Source organism: Suricata suricatta, chromosome 7 (assembly GCF_006229205.1).
Source record: "Suricata suricatta isolate VVHF042 chromosome 7, meerkat_22Aug2017_6uvM2_HiC, whole genome shotgun sequence".
Taxonomy (NCBI): Eukaryota; Metazoa; Chordata; class Mammalia; order Carnivora; family Herpestidae; genus Suricata; species Suricata suricatta.
In genome coordinates this window covers 63,874,944-63,895,853 of record NC_043706.1, presented here as the reverse complement: position 1 = coordinate 63,895,853, position 20,910 = coordinate 63,874,944, and the positions used below count along the sequence as shown (strand labels likewise).

Here is a 20,910-nt window from a genome sequence, read left to right as displayed (position 1 = left end):
CCTTTGCTTTTTGTTTTTTAAGTTTTAATGTAGCTACTAGAAAATTTTAAATTATATATGTAGCTTTCACTGTATTTCTATTACACAGCACTGGTTTAGAATGCAAGGAATTCTGGTAAAGCAAGGAATTACCAACCAAAAAATAAATAAGTAACATCAACAATAATCCTCTGTGGAAGTAAGCAATCGGGAAGTAAATGCCAGAAATAGGGGCAAAAAAAGAATCCATCTTATGCTTTTCTTAAAATCCTCTTTGAAACATTATAAAACAAAACAAAAGTACTTTCTCTGGGTTTAGAATCAATGACAATGCAGTAGCAAGAAATACATCCAGAACCATCTTGGTTTCTAACATCATTCATTTTGGAGAAATGGCAGGAGCAGAGTGCCTAGAACATCTTTTTGTTTGCTTGTTTTTTGAGAGCGAGAGATAGGAGGAGGGGCAGACGGAGAGAGAATCTTAAGCAGGCTCCATGCTCGGCGTGTAGACCAATGCGGGCTCAAGCCCACTACCTTGGGATAATGACCTGAGCCAAAATCAAGAGTCAGATTCTCAACGGACTGATCCACCCAGGAGCCCCTAGAACATCTTATTATACCAGAAAGTAAGATAGAGCTAAAAACAAAACACAACAATGGAGACAGGTAAAAGGGACACAGGAACTAACCGAAAGATCTTCCAATCACCAATCTGGCACAATTTGAGCAACAAAATAAGTAACATAATGTTGTATTATAACACAAAGTATAACATAAATAATCATGGGTGCATAATACAGATAAATACTTGAACAAATGACTGAATGAATATGAGAGAATAGACAAATCTCCCATACAAAAGAATTCTGCTCTTCAAAGACTTAGAGAGTTAACTCCCCTAACCCTTTAAGTGTTAGCTGCATTACTGACTTCCTACCAAAGAGAAAAGTGTGGAAAGGGAGGAGGGGAAAAGGAGTAACTTTACAGCAGGAAAAATCTCACAAACATTATATCAGGTATGTGGTGAAGCTTAACATCACCAGTGATAATCATTAATGATAAGTTATATCAACAGCACATTCCCTTGAAATTATAGAATGAGAATGGCACTTTACCTCTGCAGTCTTCCCCTAAAAAAACCTAACCCCAGTCCAAGTACAAGAAAAACATCAAACAAACTCAAACTGAGAGACTTTCCACAAAAACTACCAGTACTCTACAAAATTGCCAAAGTCAACAAAAAAAAAGAAGGTCTGAGAAATCATCAGTCTACAGGAGCCTAAGGAGACACAGTGACTAAATGTAATGTTATCCTGGATGGGGTCCTAGGACAGAAAAAGAACATTAGGTAAAAACTAAAGGAATCTGAATAAAGTATGAACTTCAGTTTAATAACCTACCAATATTGGCTAATCAGTTGTGACCAATGTATCAAAGTATTGTAAGATCTTAAGAGGTCAAACCAGGTAAAGAGTAGAAGAGCATTCACTGTACTATCTCTGGAAAGTTTATCACTTTCCTATAAACCTACAACTCTTAAAATAAAAAATATATTTTTTAAAAGTCCTCTTCCGGTTTGAAATTTTTCATATCTGTTGAAATCTTTATTCCAAATCTTCTATAAACTTGTTATTCATTGCTTCTTAGCAATACAAAATCTCAGGCCCATTCCAGATGTATTAGTTAGGGTTTCCCAGAGAAACAGAACCAATGCAAAGAGAGAGAGAGTAAAGAGTTATATTGGGAAATGTCTCATGCAATTATGAAGGCTGGGAAGTCAAATCTGCAGTGTGAGCCAGCAGCCTAGACACCCAGGAGAGACTGTGTTGCAAATGAAGTCTAAAAGCAGTCTGCTGAACAACTACCCCTTGGCTGGGGAGCTGGGTCTTTTGTTTTATTCAGGCCTTAGACTGAATAAATCCAACCCACATTACAGGGAACAATCTGCTTAAGCCAGAGTTTACTGATTTAAACGTTAACCTCATCCAAAACACCCTCCAGGTTTGACACATAAAATTAACTGTCATACCAGACATGATAAATCTGAATCTGTATTTTAAGAGGATCTGCTGGGTGATTTCACCCATAGTCAAGTCTGAGTGGCAGTGCTGTAGAAAACTCCTAAAAGGCCAGAATCCCACACCAACCCCCCTTAAAGAGCCGAGAATCTGCATTGTAATTTCAGTAACTCAGAAACAAGGCTTGATTTTTTTTGTTTTAACTTGGTAACTCTCCCAGCATTTACTGATCTGGAGGTGAGGGACACCTTCAGAAATCTCCACCCTCCTTGCGGGGTAAGGTTAACCCTCCCATTTGTTCCCACATGAACCTCACCAAGCCTCTGACCTGGTTTTTAGAACTACTGGCCTGTGAGTCTTCCCCGACTACACTGACCTCCTCAAGGTCATCTACCGCATCTTATTTGTCCTATCTCCAAGCCTTTATTAGGATAACAGTCAAAATGAAGGCTGTGTTCAGGACTGCGGGCCCACCTCTGTCCCACTCCCACTGCCCCATCCTCCGATCCCCTCCCCACCCCCAGGGCAGACGGGCCCATTTTATTCTCAGAGTCAGCAAATGTCAGAAATGCTATTCGAATTTGAACTAGAAAGACATTACACACACATATTAAAGGATTTTATAAATTGAATTAAATGAAACTGACAATATTCGCTTTTTTGACCCACAAAATCAGCTATTTTATAGGAACCAACAGTATGCTTCCATTCAGATTTTTCCTTTTCAAAAGCTACTTTAGGGACAAAATGTTGTGGCGTGTAAATGGTGGCAGGATTGCTAATGTTCATGGCAATTTATTACTGATAAATGAACGTTAAATACACATCACCAACTTCCTATTCCATCCAAGCCCTCCCCTTAATTATGCGCGATTCAAGTCGTTGCCGCCTTCACGGTCCCATTCAACGGGTCCCGGGACAGCCCCTAAGCTTTACCAGGGAGCGCAAGAGAGGGCAGCTCTGTTCCTCAGAACGCCGACGATCCCGCAAGCCCACAGCCCAGGGGCCGACAGAACACTGCCCTCACCCAGCCAGGCCTCAACTCCCAGAATTCTGCTCGCCCCCGCCCAACCTGTCCAGAGTTGCCCGAACCTAAGATGGCGGCGGAGGCAAAGGCAGTGCGGCCGCCTCTGGGCGGTGCCTCGGTGACAGGACGTAGCCGAGGGGCGGTGCCGGGCCCGGGCGGTGCCAGCGCGGCCCGGGCCTTCAGCTGTCCGGCCGCCGCTCTCCTTTTTGCAGGTATCGCACACCTGCTCCTCGGAGGCGTCATGAGGTCTCCGGTTCGGGGCCTGGCCTCGAGCGATGGCGAGGAGAGCTCAGATAGGACGCCCCTGCTGCAGAGCACCCCGCGAGTGGAAGCCGGTGAGTACAGAAGCTGTCCGAGGGCGGGGGTGGCCAGGGTGCACCCGTCCTTGGAAGATGCGACCAGAGGTGCTTAGGGGTAAAGGGTAAAGCCAAGGCGCGAGGGAATTCGAGGAGCCGGATCCATTCCCGGCCCCGCTTAGCGCCCGCCTGCCCAGGTGCCCAGAACCTGCTCTGGAGTCTGGCGGGGACCGTGCGGCAGGGCCGGGCTGAAGGCTCGGGTGGGGCCTCGGCAGGTGCAGCCCGGCGGGGTCTGGGCTGGAGCTGTTGGATGCCGTAGGCAATTTTCGATAACAACGAGCGGGGGAGCCAGTGGAATAATGTATTGGAGAAGAACTTGCAAATCAATGAGCAGGGGGCCGGGCGAAAGACCCGGTGTAAGGGCAAATTGGGAAAGATGCCTGCAGGGGGTTGGACGAAACGGCTAGCTCTCTCTGTCACCCCTAAATTTCCGCAGCTGCTGTCCGCCAGCTTGTAATCTGGTATCTCCTTGGGTGGAGAGGGGAGACCAAGAAAGAGGACTGAGGTTAACATTTGTGTGTATGTGGAGGAAAACTTGCATAACCCAGCGAATATCTTGAACTTGTGCCCCCATTTTTTTTCCGTATGGTAGTCTACGATAACATTGAAGCAGTCTACGATTTAAGTTAGAAAACAGTTTAGTTATCCTCAAGATCGGATATCTATAAAGCTCTAAGATAATTTGTCAAAAGCCTTGCAACAAATAGAAAAGAAGTACTTTGCAACGCATCTTCCCTGAATTTGGGGAAATTAAAGTATATTACTATTTAATATTTTTATAAATGTAACTTCTTTAAAAGTAGTTAAAAATAAATAACAAATGACATTCAGAGATGTGTGCATGAGAAACAGTTGAATTAGAAAGTTGACTTTTCCTGACCAAGAACAGGGTTGTCCTGTGGTTTTTTTTTTTATTTGTTTTTAACATTACCAGATGGTGGCAGTAGATGTGGCAAGGTCAGAGCTCCATCCAGCAGTGGGGAGCTTCTTTTAGAGGAGGCTCAGTGTAAATAATTGTACCAGTGACGTTTTACCTAGAAATTGGACTTAGTTCCGTAAACTGAGCTTTTTCTGTGGCATACACTGTTAGCTTCCTATAATTTTCTTCTGTAAGATAATTTAGTAGAAAAATAAAGAACAAATGCCATCATCAAGAATTCCCTAGAGACTACTATATTCTGTTTGCAGTTGAGAAAATGTTTATATCTGTACCTTATCTATGCCTAAGTATACACTTCTGATTTTCAGAAGAGAAAAGCTGATAAAAAATCAGTTGAAAAGTTTTACATCAGTAAAAAGACCTTAGAAACTACTATCTGGTGGTGCATGATTGTGTACATAGACATCCAAGGGCCACAGCGATTTTATTCCCAAAGGTTGCATGTAGCCACATTTGTGCTATATTTGAGAAGTTTGTATTTGAAAAATACTTAATCATTTTAACTTGCCCCATCACAAATTTAAAAGTTCCCCATTCCATCATCAGTAAGAAGACCTGGTTTTCAATTATACATAGTGTTTCTTTATTAAGAGAGCTAAAATTAAGATATGTTTCTTTAGTGTTAAGAATTGATACTGCTCAGGTTGATGTAATATGATGGAGTTTTCAGTAACCCGACTATGGTTTGCCTCTCAAGCATTTGCTTTTACTCAGCCTGGTGAATTTCAGAGATGTACACCAAAATCATGGGGGAAGGCTGGCCCAACACTGGTAAACAATAGGAAGTCTATAGATTTTTCGGCCTCATCTAGGTAGGAGGAAGGGAGGGAACTAAGCAAGGAAGAGCAAAGCTTCTCTCCCACACATAAAAATTCATTCTTTACACTTGATACTAGTTGGAGGTTTCCTTTCATATGAATGACGTGTATCGTGTATTTGATTAAGCAAATTATCAGAATAGTGTTGCATCAAAAATGTGTTCACTCATGTTAGGAAAAACCAGTTTCAGGGCTTCTAACACATTTCTTTGTGTTTAAAGACAGAGCATGGATCTGGAGCCAGAGTGCCTAACTACCAAACCCAGCTCTGCTAACTCACTGTGTAAGCTGTAGCAATTACCTAAGCTCTCTGTGCATTCCTTGTCAGTAAGTCAGGGAAAATAGTACACCTAACGTATAGGGTTATTGTGAGGATTAAATGAGCTAATAGGAAGTGCTTAGAGTTTGGCACATACTAAATGTTACTGTTATTGTTTTTATTATCATTATCATTATCATTATTATCAGTGAAGAACATTTGGATTTTACATTCCTTCAGAGAATGTGGGCAGAGCAAAATGAGGTCCCCATTCTTCATGGTCACACTTTATTGAAACTTGTGATTCCTAACTTGTAATAATTCATTCTATGCTTTGTTTACATTGATGGGGAGAGTGGTGTTTCGTTTTGTTTTTTGCCTCTACTTTTCTGTTGCAGGGGTTACATTCAGAGCTCGATTACATAAGCATTGAGTTTCACAGATATGCTGTGTATGTCAAATATAAGGTATGGAGTGCAGGTAGAGAGTAACCATACTACAGAACAAAGGCAAATGGCCTTGGGTCATTGGGTCATTTGGGTCATGTGATAATCAATAGTAACTGAATTCATTTTAGTGAAATTTGGTGTTTTCATATAAATGGGTATTAATTTGAGAACTAATACATAAGGATTTGTCAGGAATTAATTACCCATAAGGCAGAGTAAGACTAGCTGAATATTACCCCTTTTAAAGGCAAAACATATTATATTCATGTTGAAGATTTTTTTTAATGTTTATTTTTGAGACAGAGAGACTGTAAGGGGAGGGGCAGAGAGAAAGGAAGACAGAGGATCTGAGGCGGGCTCTGCACCAACAGCAACGAGCCCAATGTAGGGCTTGAACTCACAAACTGCAAAATCATGACCTGAGCTGAAGTCAGACACTCAACCAACTGAGCCACCCAGGCACCCCTAAGATTTTTATTTTTTTTAAGTGATTTCTATGCCCAACATGGGGCTTGAACTCACAACCCTAAGGTCAAGAGCCAGCCAGGTGCCCTAATAGGAATTTTTTTGTAATCTAATTCCTGGGCCAAGGGGACCCACTATGTCCAGTGCCTACCCTCCTTTAGGGAAAATCATCATCTGCATGGGTCAGTGCTCCCAACCATGTGTTTTCTCTCAGTCTCTCCCTTACTACTCAGTACTTCCTTGCTTCTTCCACAATGAATAAATGCCTGGCATGCTAAGATTTTCACCAGCCTTCCCTCCACCCACACATCCTTGCTTCTACAGAATCCTGGCCTTCTGGGCATGTCATTTTCACTCCTCATTCTTGCCCCAAGGGATTATTAGTTTCTCTTGCCATGTGCTCATCGATGAGATTGACTCTTCCTTATTCCACATGGATGATGCTTCCAGACAGTTACCCCTTCCTCTCAATGCCTGGTGACTTCCTAGTCATTGATGACAACCACTATAAATGTCCTTTGTCCAAGAGGCCTTCCTCAACTCCCACCTTACACACACACACACACACACACACACACACACACACACACAAGCAATTTAATGTGACTCCTTTGTCCCATGTTACACACATATATGCTGGCACTCCATCTTATTGGTATAACTTTATCCAGGGTAAACAGGAAAGGAAATCACTTTTACTGAGTGCTTACCATAACTGCCCTAGAGTATTTCATTTAATCCACACACAACCTAGTGAGGCGGATGGCCGTTGCCTGATTTTAAGAGCCAAGAAACCTGAAAATGAAAACTATTAAGTAACTTCCCCAAAAACACATAGCTGGTGAGATCGAGGACTGAGATTCATTGCCAGGTCTGCTCTTCTCTAAATTAGCTTATGTTCTTTCAAGTACACCCACTCCACATTCCTAAGTCTAAACTATATTTTAGAAGCTGATGTTTGTTTTGAGGGGTGCTCTGTTCGTTATGCAAGCATGATTTTGCTTTGAACTTGATTGCAAGGTGGCAGATGCCCAGTAGATGTTCTCTCTCTTCATGATGCAAGCATTCTTTTGCTGAACCAATTTCAAACATTATCCAAATTCTCAGACACAGTTTGTCTAATCTCTATACTTTCTTGAAATAAAAATTTTCTGACTGATTTGTAAGCAATAACCATTTTTATAAAGTAGCAACCATATATTTTAATATCTCTTAAAACCTCATAGTCATATACTTTGTGGCATCTGTGTTGATTTTTTATTTTCTGATTATTGACTGTGCCCCCAGAAAGTTAAAATTGCCTGATCCATAACTTCAGTGTCATATTTTCAAGTAATATCAACTTCTAGCCCTACATCTTCTTCATAGGATAAGGTATATCAAAATCCAGGGGCACCTGGGTGGCTCAGTTGGTTAGTGTCTGACTTTGGCTCAGGTCATGATCCTGTGGTTCATGAGTTTGAGCCCTGGGTTGGGCTCTGTGCTGACAGCTCAGACCCTGGAGTCTGTTTCAGATTCTGTATCTCCCTCTCTCTGCCCCTCCCCTACTTACACTCTGTTTCTCATCTCTCAAAAATAAAAAATTAAAAGTTAAAAAAAAAAGGTATGTCATAGTCCAAATCAAGCATCACATGGGGAGAAACTGATTACAGTAAAATGCGGTAACCTTAACAGGATAGAAAGGAGTTACAAGTTACAAGTCAGAATAACATAAAATAAAGTTGTCTGGACTAATTAGTAAGCCAACTTACTAGTGACTTCACCCAGCCCTTTCACATACTGCCACATCTAATATGTAGGCAAGGCCAGTCAGTTCTGCTTTTAAATTTATCTCAAATCTTCCCATTTCTCTCCATTGCCTCTGTTTTGTCCTAGTTAAAGCTACCTTCATCTCTTTCCTGAAAAACTCTAGTAGTCCCTTGGGTGATTTTTCTGAGTCTACATCTTCCAACATGATTCACACTTCTCTCCATTTGTAATTTCCACACAACAACCAGAGAAGCTCTTGAAACCATAAATTACCTCTTGTCACTCCCCTACTGAAGTAGGTGATCAACTTTGTAAATAGTACTTTGGCAAAGCAGAAAATACATATATCTGGAGTTTTAGTACTCCAAAGTAAACCAAGTAACACAGTTTGTCCAAATTTGGCAAAATTATGAGGCCCCCATCCAAGTTTCTGGGTCTTATTGACACAAAGTGATGATAAAGAAAACATGCCTTGCTCTATGCAAAGCCTCCCTAACTAGACAGCAGCCCATTTGGTCGCAGCAGAGAGCAAACGTGTCTAGATTCAGGTAACAGACAGCATGAATGGAGCCTAGAAACACAGTTCTCCCAGATCTAGGTCTAACATAGCAGTGGTGCCATAATTCTGAGAGCTGTACTCCTCTGAAAGGAGTTGATTGAAAAGTTCTGTGATAAGTGATGTCATTCCTACACAGAGGAAAAACTGATAGCAGTTGTTAAGTGTCTGAAGGCTTATAGAAAAGTGACTTTGATCATAGTGTTTAAGAATATCCCTAAGTGGGGCGCCTGGGTGGCTCAGTCGGTTAAGCCTCCGACTTCGGCTCAGGTCAGATCTCACATTCGTGGGTTCGAGCCCTGCATCAGGCTCTGTGCTGACAGCTAGCTCAGAGCCTGGAGCCTGCTTCCACTTCTGTGTCTCCTTCTCTCTCTGCCCCTCCCCCTCTCATGCTCTGACTCTCTCTGTATCAAAAATAAATAAAACATTAAAAAAAAAAGAATATCCCTAAGTATAGTTGTGCCATATTTATTAATGCTTCAGGCTAAATCCGTCAGTCTGAATCAGTACCAAGACCTTTGTACTCTGAAAAATGTATTCTTGTTTGAGGTTAGGTCAATGAAAACACCAGGATTCCTGAGTAGGGGAAAAATGCATATATAGTATTAATATGTCATTACCCAAATAAAAATACTTATATTCATATATAGGTATTGAACTTTAGATGGTCATTATGAGGTAAAATAGAGTTCATATCTTTCAACAGCTATTTATCACTCAGTGTTTACCAAACTTAAAGGTATAAGACCCTGGATTAGCCACTCTGTCACTATGGGATCAATCAACCTTAACTTCCTAAATTTCTGTCCCCTCTCCAATTCTGCAACTCAGCAAAAGAAAAAGAATTATGTGCATATGCCTGTAATTATAGTAAAAAAAATAGATCAAAACTCCTCCTGTCACATGATCTTCCTTTCATTGGTTCCTCCAACTTATTCTGCCTTCCTTTTTTTTTTTTTTTTTAATCCTTGTGGTACCTTCACTTACTTCCTTTTCTAATGTGGGCCCTTTAAGCATGATCTACCGAGCAACTGTCACAGATGCTGCAACTGTCATAGATTCTGCAAGTTTTTGCTTCTGGATTCTTAAACACGTTTAGTTTAGGAGGGCCTTAAGTGTTAATCATGGCTTCTGATGCAAACCCAGCCTCTGAGGATACTTTTCAAGGTAAGAAATCAAGAAGGGTTTCATGCCCTAGTCTTGGCAGGAGATTTTTGTGCTGTGCTACAATTACAGTGAGGTGGCCACTAATCCGTCACCGGTAGTATGTGTGCTATGTGTCGTGAGTGCTCTACTACTTACAGGCCATGTTTTAGATAGTTTTTCAGAAACAGTGATGCCATTAAACCCCTTATCTGTTTTTCTTGTATCTTTGTCAACTCACAGTTCTGAGTCTGTAATGGAGATTTTTCTGAGCAGAGTTGGTAAAGCTGTTGCCTTCGGGTTTAAAAAAAAAACTGTCTTCTAGTTCAAGCTCTCATGTGTTAAATGTTCATCAAAAGTACAGCTGCTGAGAACAAATTCTCTTTGATAAATGTTTTCAGATATGCTTAATCAGATTATTCTCAGAAAAATACTCATATTTATGAATTTGTGTACTTCTAAAGAGTAACCTTTTTAGTAATGTAGACAATATCATCTAAGTTGTTCTTTTAGTGAAAGCTGTCCCCCAATATTTATTTCAGCTCCAGTGTGCTGCTCTGCCCGTTATAACTTAGCAGTGTTGGCTTTTTTTGGTTTCTTCGTTCTCTATGCATTACGGGTGAATCTGAGCGTGGCATTGGTGGATATGGTAGATTCAAATACGACTTTAGCAGATAATAGGACTTCCCAGGAGTGTGCAGAGCATTCTGCTACCATAAAAGTTCTTCATAATCAAACGGTAAGTGCTACTCTCTAAACAATCTTATTCCTAAAATACGTCTAAATAAAAATACTGAAAGGTCTTTCTTTATCCTGCAGAAACCACAAATGCTTACACTTCATGTAAGCTGAGTCTTTCTCCTCTGTGTTTTTCCAGGAACTAGTTGAACAGTAACAGTAACAGTAACAGCTACTGCTGCCTCGTGTCATACCCCTTGATCTGCTTGAAAAGTAGCTTTTCAGTTTCCTCTATAAACATACCACCCATCCTTGAAGATAATTTGGAAAAACCTGTTTAGCATACCAGAAAATTTGATTGTTTTAGATGTTGCTGAATAATTTTTATGGGACCGTTGTTCAATAGCTGTTCTGCTTAGAAGGTTAAGGTTGCTGGAAAGCTTGGGTCATCTGCAGTATGAAAAATAAGAACAGGTCAATTTTTTAGGACGTTCTTTTCTAAAACTTAGGTTATGCCTAACCTAAACTGCTTAAGTCGCCTTGTCTGCTTCATGCTATAGGAGAATTGGTAAGTGTATGCTCATCATTTGTTCAGAATTGACTTTTATATAGTTTAAACATTTTATGTTGCTTATCAGACAGAGATAGAAAAGGAGAAAAGGCTGTTGTCCTTTTTTATGATAATATTTTTTGATCCATTTCCAGTGCTCACAAAGAAGCCAGATCACACTTGGGTTAGTCTCCTCTGCCATTTATAAGTAAGAGCGTTCAGGCACAGGAAGTTCTGGCCTAAACAAGCACACATACAAAATAGTGACTTAGCAAAAAAATTTTTATTTGACTCTAATAATGTTGCTGAATTCATATTTGGATTCACATTACCTACTTTCCCTTCTTCAGCCTGTGACTTATAATTGCTGGACAGTTCATGAAGTCTAATAATTCCACAGATAAGCTACAAATTGGTACTTCAAGCAAGGATAATTAGAGGGATGCTTTGTATCTTTCCCTTTGGCAAGTGCTTTTGTTGATCTAGCTGATTGTATTCATCTGCCTTACATCAGCAGTAAAAAGAAATCCTGTGGTTGTTCTAGACACATTGGCTCCGTGATACAACTACACGCATTAAAGATGTCAGATATTCTGATTAGTCACTAAATCTTCATTATTACCTTACTATGTGCTGCTACTAATTAAAAGACATTTCCTACTCACATGAAGTTTATCGCTTGGTTTAAATTCTTGTTCTTTTGTCTTGTTCTTTATGCTCGTTCAAGTGTTCTGAATCAGGGAGATATTAATGGTCTATATTTTTGCATGCTAATAACCAACATTAAGTGAACACCTCATATGTGTCAGGCCTTTTCCACTTAACTTCCCAGATCAAAAATCCAGTAAGTAATGGAGTGAGGCTTGAACCCAGGCCTGGCTCCAAAGCATAGCTCAGCCCATACAATATTGTGTTTAGTAAAATTTCTGCATTAAACCTGTGGCTGTTTTTTTAGTCTTCTTGGTCAAAGTCATTACAAAGCCTCTATAGCTCATCCTAGACTCTATTTTCATAAAATAGCAAGCCTTTTGCAGCTTATGGCTTTCAATTATTTTCCATTCACTTTTAGAAATGGCATGTCAGTGTTGTGGTGACTCACCTACCTAGTAGAAAGCTTGCAAGCTTTTCACTCGGAAACAGCGATTCAAAATTACATTTCTATATACTTACATGCCAGTTAGACCAAAGAGCTGCTTAGTCAAGGTCTTAAAAGGTTGTTTTTCCCCCCTACTCTTTATAGGGTAAAAGGTACCAATGGGATGCAGAAACTCAAGGATGGATTCTCGGTTCCTTTTTTTACGGCTACATCATCACCCAGATTCCTGGAGGATATATTGCCAATAAAGTGGGCGGGAAACTGCTGCTAGGATTTGGGATCCTTGGCACTGCCGTCTTCACCCTGTTCACTCCCATTGCTGCAGATTTTGGAGTCGGAGCCCTCATTATACTCAGGGCACTAGAAGGACTAGGAGAGGTAAGTTTTTTCTCTCTTTTGTTTTTCCTCTTTCCCTGTATCACTTTCTTGTCTCTTTAAAGTCATCATTCTTTGGTTTGAATATAAACCAAAAATTGACATCAGAAGATAATAAGGACTTATTTTTTTAGTTAGAAAAATGATAAAGGGGGACCTAGATGGCTCAGTTGGTTGAGTGTCCAACCCTTGATTTCAGCTCAGGTCATGATCCCAGGGTCGTGGGATCCAGGCCTGCGTCAGGATCTAGCCCTGTGTCAAGCTCCACACTGAGCATGGAGCCTGCGTGAGATTCTCTCTCTCTCTCCCCGCCGCTTCCCCCCCTCGCCACACACTCTCTCTAAAATTAAAAAGATAAGTGATTAACTAGAAAATAACTTGAGTAGATTTCATATCAGTGAGGTCAATGGGTTCTCAAGTGAGAACATGATGAAGCTGGAAGCTTTGCTTAAAAATCAGAGATAACATTTTCCAGGGAACACTTCACAGCTCTTCCTACTCACTCTTACTTCAGGAGATAAGAAAACAAACGACTGAAGGATGCCTGGATGGCTCAGTCCGTTAAGCATCTGACTCTGGCTCAGGTCATGATTTCAAGGTCTGTGAGTTCAAGCTCTGCATCCAGCTCTGTGCTGACAGCTCAGAACCTGGAGCCTGCTTTGGGTCCTGTGTCTCCCTCTCTCTCTGCCCCTCCTTGAACGCATTCTCTATCTCTGTCTCTCTCAAAAATAGCTAATAAAACATTTTTTTAAAAAAATTTTAAAGAAAAGAAATGACTATTAAAACAGTTAAGATAGACTATCTTTATCTCTTGAATTTTTGCTGGTTTATCTCTGCCTGATCACTAATTGATTGCCCAGATCTAAAACACATTTTACACAATGGTTTGTCAAATTGCCTCGTTTTACTTTTAAATGTGTTTTTATTCATAGAGCTTCCTCTTTGTTCTTTTTTCTAGTTCTCGAACTTAGAGACAAATAATTTATCATTTTATGTAACTATCTATGGTTTTATGATTGTTCTGGCCTTTCTGCTGCTTTGAGAATTGTTATTGTCAGTCTTTATCTCTTTTTTCCTCTACTCCTAAGATTTTTATCACTTTTAAAATGTTAATTCCTTATCTGTCATTTCCTTTCCACTTTTCTTTTGCATTTCATCATATGTACCTCTATCTTTAATGATCTCTTTTTGTTTCTAACTTTGCGCTTCTCCCTATGAAATGGAAGCATATGTTTATTTTGGTCTTAACATTTCTTTAACCCAAGCGACATAGTGTTGACCGGCTTGGTGTATAGTATGAAAGTTAGTAGGTAGCAATGTATCACGCTGTGTTGGAGAAACACTGACTAGAGTCATAAGGTCATAGTTGAATAACAACTCCACTGTATCTAATGGTAAAACCGTAAGTAAGCCCTAATCTATAGACCTCAGTTGCATCATTTTTAAAATTGGGACTAAAATACCTGTGCACATCCTCAGATGTGATGATTGCTAGAGTGCTTTAGAATTTGCCAAATACTTTTTTTTTAATTTTTTAATGTTTATTTATTTTTTATATACTTTATATACTTAGTTGCAGCATATTTTCTCTGATCCAGATATTGAATCTCCTTGCTGAATGTATTCCCATATGTTAGCTTCTTGTCTGTTTATGCCACTAATTTAGCATTATAATATACTGGTTATATTACTACCATTATCTCAAGTAACCGTGTTACTTCTAAACAGAAGTTAAGTTGCGTTTGGTTTTTCTCTTTCTCTCCCTCCAGGATGCATCACATGTACATTGCCTCATCCCATAAACTTAAGTCAGCATCTTTCCTCCCTAGCATCTGATTCACCATAAATATACCTACATTGTCCCTAGGGTTTTATAATGAAGTTTTCTACAACATAATTACTGTAGATGTTTCCCAACACCTTAATCTTTACTCTGTAATGACTCATCCTGTGGTTGCTCTATGACATGAATCTTATCAACCTGCAATGCTGCCTAAATCATTTGTGCCTTCCGTTGGTATTTCTTTCTTCCTTTTTCTGTTTTTGAAGGAACCAGCAGAAAGTGCAAAGCATTAAAGCATTTATTCTTGTCTCCACTAATAATAGCACTAGCTACCATTTAGCTTTACAACAATCATGCAAGATAGGAACTATTGTATTTGTTTTACAGATAAAGAAATTGAAGTTCCAGGAAGTTAACTAATGTTTATGAAGCTACACAGTTGGTGGCCAAAGAGAGCTGTGAATCCACTGCTTTGAATCTACCTAAATCTATTCCCTCCCATTCTCCTCCAGCACATCCTCCTCTCCCGAGGAGTGACTCTCCTCCCTACCTTGTTCCAGCCTCTTTATATCAGTAACTGGCATTTACTAGGCTAGTTATCTCACCAAAACCGGGGGGCGGGGGGAGAGACTATAAATGCTCTAATTGAATTCATTGGGTTTTTTTGCAGGACAATTTTTCTTGTTGATTAAGGTCAATTTGAATTTTCTTCCAGTATCCCAAAGTATTAGCTCAGCATTTTTTGAAGTTATATATTGGTAGTAATAGTCCCATTTCATTCAGACCATTAATAAAGTAAATGAATAAAATTGACCTTGAGAGGGATTCCTTTATGTCATCATTCGGTATATTCTTTTAGATTTATTGTAACCCTTACCCTGGAGTCCTCAAGCCAGTTGACAGAATCAGTCTTTGTTGACACTTTGAAAGTACTTCACTAGAAGGTATTTTCACTCAAGACTATCGACATCTCACTTCATGGAGCCTGAATCTAGTTTGATTCTAGAAATTTCTCTTACAACAAAATACTCAACTGAATTTAAAATATCCACTAATCTACCTTGTATTTCACAGAAATATCTTTTCCTCTCCTCAGGGTGTTACATTTCCAGCTATGCATGCCATGTGGTCTTCTTGGGCTCCCCCTCTTGAACGAAGCAAGCTTCTCAGCATTTCATATGCTGGTAAGACAGCTAGTCTTATAAAAACTTTGCTACCTGTATATATCAGCCTTGGATTAAAAAAAAAAAAAAAGCCTGCACACCAGAATGATGTCAGATCCCTCCTTTAGGTGAAAATTAAGTTTTAGAGATAGAATTTTGTTAATAATTTTTCTCTTTGGCTCAACAACATATAGCAGTGTGGCTTAGTTAACTAATATCATTTTCTCCATCTGCCATCATTTATTTCATAACATGTTGCTCATTCAGATGTGAATGCTACAGGGTTTTGTTTTGTTTTGTTTTAAGGTCCAATAGCTGGAAAGTTTAACGCTTTTGTCCTTAAATTGTGATTTCTAATTTTTTTTTGGTAAATATTTGTTTATTTTTGAGAGAAAGAAAAAGCACAAGCATGGAAGGGACAGACAGAGAGGGAAACAGAGAATCCCAAGCAGGCTCCACACTGCCAACTCAGAGCCTAATATGGGGTTCAAACTCAGGAACCATGAGATCATGACCTGAGCCAAAATCAGGAGTCGGACACTTAACCAACTGAGCCACCCAGGAGCCCCTTCTGATTTCTCATTTCATTGTCTAGTGAGCATATCATGATTCTCAGCCTCTCTCTTCATACATCTTTTTTCTATGCATTTATTTGCCAACATTTTGATCTATGGGTAAGATAGCATAAGCTTTACATATGAATTATAACTTCACCGGATCACACACTGAATGAAAACTTTTGGACCTGACTGCTTTTAAATACAATGGCTGAGAAAGACCTCTCTGTGGTGACTTTTAAGCTAAAATCTGAAGGATAAGATGAATCAGTCATGCAAAGAGCAGGAGGAGGAGCATTCTAGCCACCCAGAACAGCATGTACAAGGGCTCTCAGGCAGGAAGTAACATAAGAGTTCAAAGAAATGAAAAACCACAGTGGGTGGCTAGCACTTAATGAGTAAAGGGATAATAGCATAAGATGAGGTTGGAGAAATAGACATGGGCCAGATTATATCAGACCTAGGCCACAGGAAGAAATGTAGTTTTGGGAGTTTTTTCCTCCAAAATACAATGGGGAGACATCAGAGATTTTGCATCAAGAGAGAGACATGATCCAATTTACATTTTAAGAAAATGATTCTTATAGCTATATAGAGATTGACATGAGAAATCTGATGATAAGTTCATGGGCAGGTACTACCTATGGTTCCTCTTTGCCTATTGAGTGAAGTCTAAATCTGAACTGTGGGGTCAAGATTCTTTACAGTTTTCATCACTCCATTTCCACTAGCCTTGCCCCTGGCACATAGTGTCTCAAGTGGAGTAGATATTCAGTGACTGTCCAACCTATTTAATAGATAATTCTATTCCTTTCCTTCACCGGAGTGAAGTTCCCAAACTCACTCTCTGCTTCCCTACATCCATTCCTTTACTCATCCTATTACATCTGCCTCCATATCATCTTTCTTACCTTGTTTCTACAGGATAAAAATCTCACCCATCTTTCAAAGTCTATTGCTGCTTCATATATCTTTTTCTGAACTCTGGAAGTCAGAAGTAATCTCTCCTCTATTTAGCTTCCACATTACCCTGCAATACTTAACACTTTCAAAGATGTAATAATTGTTCAGTTTTATCTCCTATGTAAGACTAAAACTTGAGACCAGAAACAATATCTGATTATTTTACCTGCTACTGTACCTACTAAGATATCTTCTATTTGGTGATTGAAATGAATTTCAGGGCACCTGAGTGGCTTAGTCGGTTAAGTGTCTTGATTTCATCTCAGGTCATGATCCCAGGATCGTGGGATCAAGCCCTGCCTTGGGCTCTGCTCTGAGCATGGAGCCTGCTTAAGATTCTCTCTCTCTCTCTCTCTCTCTCTCTCTCTCTCTCTCTCTCTCTCTCTCTCTCCCTCTGCCCCCCTCTCCCACCCATGCTCTCTCATTCTCAAAAAAAAAAAAAAAAGGAAGAAAGAAAAAAGGATTTTTTTTATCTGAAGCAATTGTTTGTAATATATTTTGAGCAAATTACATTACTAAAAGCTTCATTCTTATTTCATCAAGTATACTGCTGTACCTTATGTTTATCAGCCTTAGAGACCATCTTTGAGCCTTTCCCCAAACACCTGGATTTCTAACACATTTAGTAGTAATGTGGCATTTACTAGCTCATGTTATGATAGGTTCTATATTGATTGATGCATTCTGTTTCATCAACAACTACATAGTTGTAACTAATGTAATTACAGATTAATATATGTGCTTTATATACTGTGGATTTTCTAGTAAATGATTCTTTGAGAAAATCTGTTGCTCATCTCCTTTAAGCAATAAATCTGTCTCCTCCTTGTTCATTTCTCCTCAGAATTTATAAAATCTTTGTTGTTCTAGGAGCACAGCTTGGGACAGTAATTTCTCTTCCTCTTTCTGGAATAATTTGCTTCTATATGAATTGGACTTATGTCTTCTACCTTTTTGGTAAGCTTATTCAAAAATTTAACTTAAATTATAATGTAACAAATCCAGAATGTAACAGAAGTCTAATAATTGGTTGAAAATACATATTCCAACTCACTAAAGTTACCGACTCCTAAACTACAAAGTTCTAAAATACTAATAATCTGTCTTTTAACTTTATATGGTTAAAATGATCTAGTTGTGACGTGATGTTAATTTTATAATATTTCTCAATAGAAGCTGCTGTTGAATTCAAGACTTTAATGCCGTATCGAATATCAAAAAGTACTGTGTTGGTTATTATGAACATTTACATTTTGAAAAAACTTTTTTCTCAAGCAAAGTAGAATACCCTTACTTGCTAGTTTTAATCTTTTTTTTTCTTTTTATTCAGTCCCAGGGCTTTTCATTTCTCAATCTCATTAGCAGGTTATACCTGTTTTTAATAAATGAGATTGCCACATAGACATCTCATGAAGAAAATACATCTGCAATCTAAACAAAAAACAAAGCAAGCAAACAGATACCTGTGGAAATAATAGGTTGTGGACCTATTTATTTTTAAATATTTGTCTGATAGACTCTGATAGGCAGACTCATGTGGTTAAAGTTGTTCTTTTCCCAACTTACAGGAAATAATACAGATAGCAAGTATCCCATTAAGAAACTATAAGTGGAACTTGAAATCAGCATTAAGCTGAAACCAATTTTACATTGAGTTTATGGTTACATAATTTTTTCAAGACATGTTAAAATTGCTGTTGATGCATACTAATTTTACTTAATTTATTTTTCTATTCTAAGGTATAGTTGGCATCATTTGGTTTATGTTATGGATGGTGTTAGTTAGTGATAAACCTGAAACTCACAAGACAATCTCCCGCCATGAAAAAGAATATATTCTTTCATCATTAAAAAATCAGGTATGGACTTTGGCACATTTTTAAAACAATCTCAGAACATTTTTCTTCTCCGGAATTGAGGTACCAATTTTTTAAATAGGTATTTCTATTGTGTATGCTCTGGGCAAAGTAGAGAGCAGGCAAATGAAATAAATGTATGAAGTAATGGTTTGTTTTGTCTGAAAAATTTAATTCTTTCAAGATTAAATATATAAAAAGTTACTTTTATAAGTCACTTTAAATTTTATTTTTTTAAGTAATCTCTACACCCAATGTGGGCTAGAACCCACAACCCCAGGATCTAGAGTTGTGTGCTCTACCAACTAAGCCAGCCAGGGCCCTATAAGTCACTTTAAACCTTCTAAAATAATGACTATCAGTAAGTCTTTTTTTTTTAGGTCTTTTTTTTTGTTAAATTAAATAGTTTATTACCAAGTTGGTTTCTATATAACACCCTGTGCTCTTCCCCACAAGTGCCCTCCTCCGTGACCATTACCCCCCTCCCCCCCTTTCCCCCTCCCTCTTCAGCCCTCAGTTTGTTTTCAGTATTCAAGAGTCTCCCATGGCTTGCCTCCCTCCTCTCCCTAACTCTTTACCTCCCTTCCCCTCCCTCATGGTCCTCTGTTAGTTTTCTCCTGTTCTCCTGTTAGACCTATGAGTGAAAACATATGGTATCTGTCCTTCTCCACCTGACTTACTTCACTTAGCATCATTCCCTCTAGGTCCATCCACTTTGCTACAAATGGCCAGATTTCATTATTTCTCATTATTATGTAATATTCCATTGTGTGTGTGTGTGTGTGTATATATATATATATGTATGTATATATATGTTCATCAGTTGGTAGACATTTAGGCTCTTTCCATGATTAGGCTATTGTTGAAAGTGCTGCTATGAACATTGGGGTACATATCAGTAAGTCTTAAGTTTGTTTTCTTAATTAAGATAAAATAAAATGTGTTATTTTTGAAAAATCTTATAGCCACATTCTAAATGTTGTTAGAAAACTAATGTTTTTATCTACATTTTATTTATTTGTTTTTCTCTTTTTTCCCCTCACCCACCCCCTTTTCTGTTTTATTTATATATATATAATTTTTTCTTTTTTTGAGAGACAGAGAGTGACAGCACGAGGGGAGGGTCAGAGAGAGAGGGAGGTATAGAATCTGAAGCAGCCTCCAGGCTCTGAGCTAGCTGTCAGCACAGAGCCCAACGTGGGGCTCAAACCCACAAACTGAGATTATGACCTGAGTTGAAGTTGGGCACTCAACCGACTGAGCCACTCAGGCACCCCTTTTTGTGTTTTAAATGAATGTGATTTAATAAGGAAGGCAGCACAATTATTATAATCTATAATATGGTTTAGACCTACCTGGTTGCTTCTCTAGAGTAGATCCTTAGAAAAAAATTATGTGTCATTAATATGTAATATTAATGATGCACAATAGCATGTCAGAAATAAAAGTCTGTCATAATTTAATACAATAAATCTTCCAAGTCATGAAAACAAAATACTTGTCTTTAGGGGGGAATAAAAGAAGAACATGAAAAGTTAGGAAAATTAAAATATAAACAGTTTTGGGGCGCCTGACTGGCTCAGTCAGTTAAGCAACCCACTTCGACTCAGGTCATGATCTCATGGTTCATGAGTTCAAACCCCACATCGGGCTCTGTGCTGACACTTCAGAGCCTGGAGCCTGCTTCGGATTCTGTGTCTCCCTCTCTCTCCCTCTCTCTCCCTCCCCTGCTCAAAATACTGAATAAAATTAAAAAACTAAAATTAAAAAAAATTTTTAATTAAATAAAATTAAATATAAACAGTTTTTTCTTTAGCACTATTAATGACTTCATAGTTACTTTATTGGTTTAAGAACATAAAATATTTTATATGAAACTTTCCTTGTCCATTAAGTTATTATTATTGATATTTTCAAGTTTTACATATAGTATAAACAGGCAGCAATTAAACAGTCATTCACATTTCTTTTTATGTTTTTAAATTTTGCTACAAATGTTTCTACAAGCTGTTGAACAAATATGGCATCTCTTAGCCTTAAGGTTGGCAAAAACTCAGAAGAAATCACAATATAATAAAGAAAGTTACTTTGAGTCCTCTACAATGTTAATCAGATGAATCACCCACTTTT

At 38.7% G+C, this 20,910-nt stretch overlaps 1 protein-coding gene across 3 annotated transcripts in view; it reads left to right on the top strand.

The window, feature by feature from the left end:
• The first annotated feature begins 3,145 nt into the window (after positions 1-3,145).
• The window catches only part of SLC17A5 (solute carrier family 17 member 5), a 44,363-nt gene continuing 26,598 nt past the window's right edge, over positions 3,146-20,910 (top strand). The window contains exons 1-6 of one of the 3 annotated variants that reach the window (XM_029945228.1): positions 3,146-3,359; positions 10,302-10,498; positions 12,228-12,461; positions 15,338-15,425; positions 17,795-17,881; positions 18,665-18,783. In XM_029945228.1, the coding sequence (XP_029801088.1) occupies positions 3,266-3,359; positions 10,302-10,498; positions 12,228-12,461; positions 15,338-15,425; positions 17,795-17,881; positions 18,665-18,783 (819 nt within the window). In that variant the 5' untranslated portion in view covers positions 3,146-3,265. Of the gene's footprint in view, positions 3,360-9,624; positions 9,784-10,301; positions 10,499-12,227; positions 12,462-15,337; positions 15,426-17,794; positions 17,882-18,664; positions 18,784-20,910 lie in introns of those variants that run through there. The other 2 variants (XR_003911032.1, XM_029945227.1) reach the window with 2 other exon arrangements.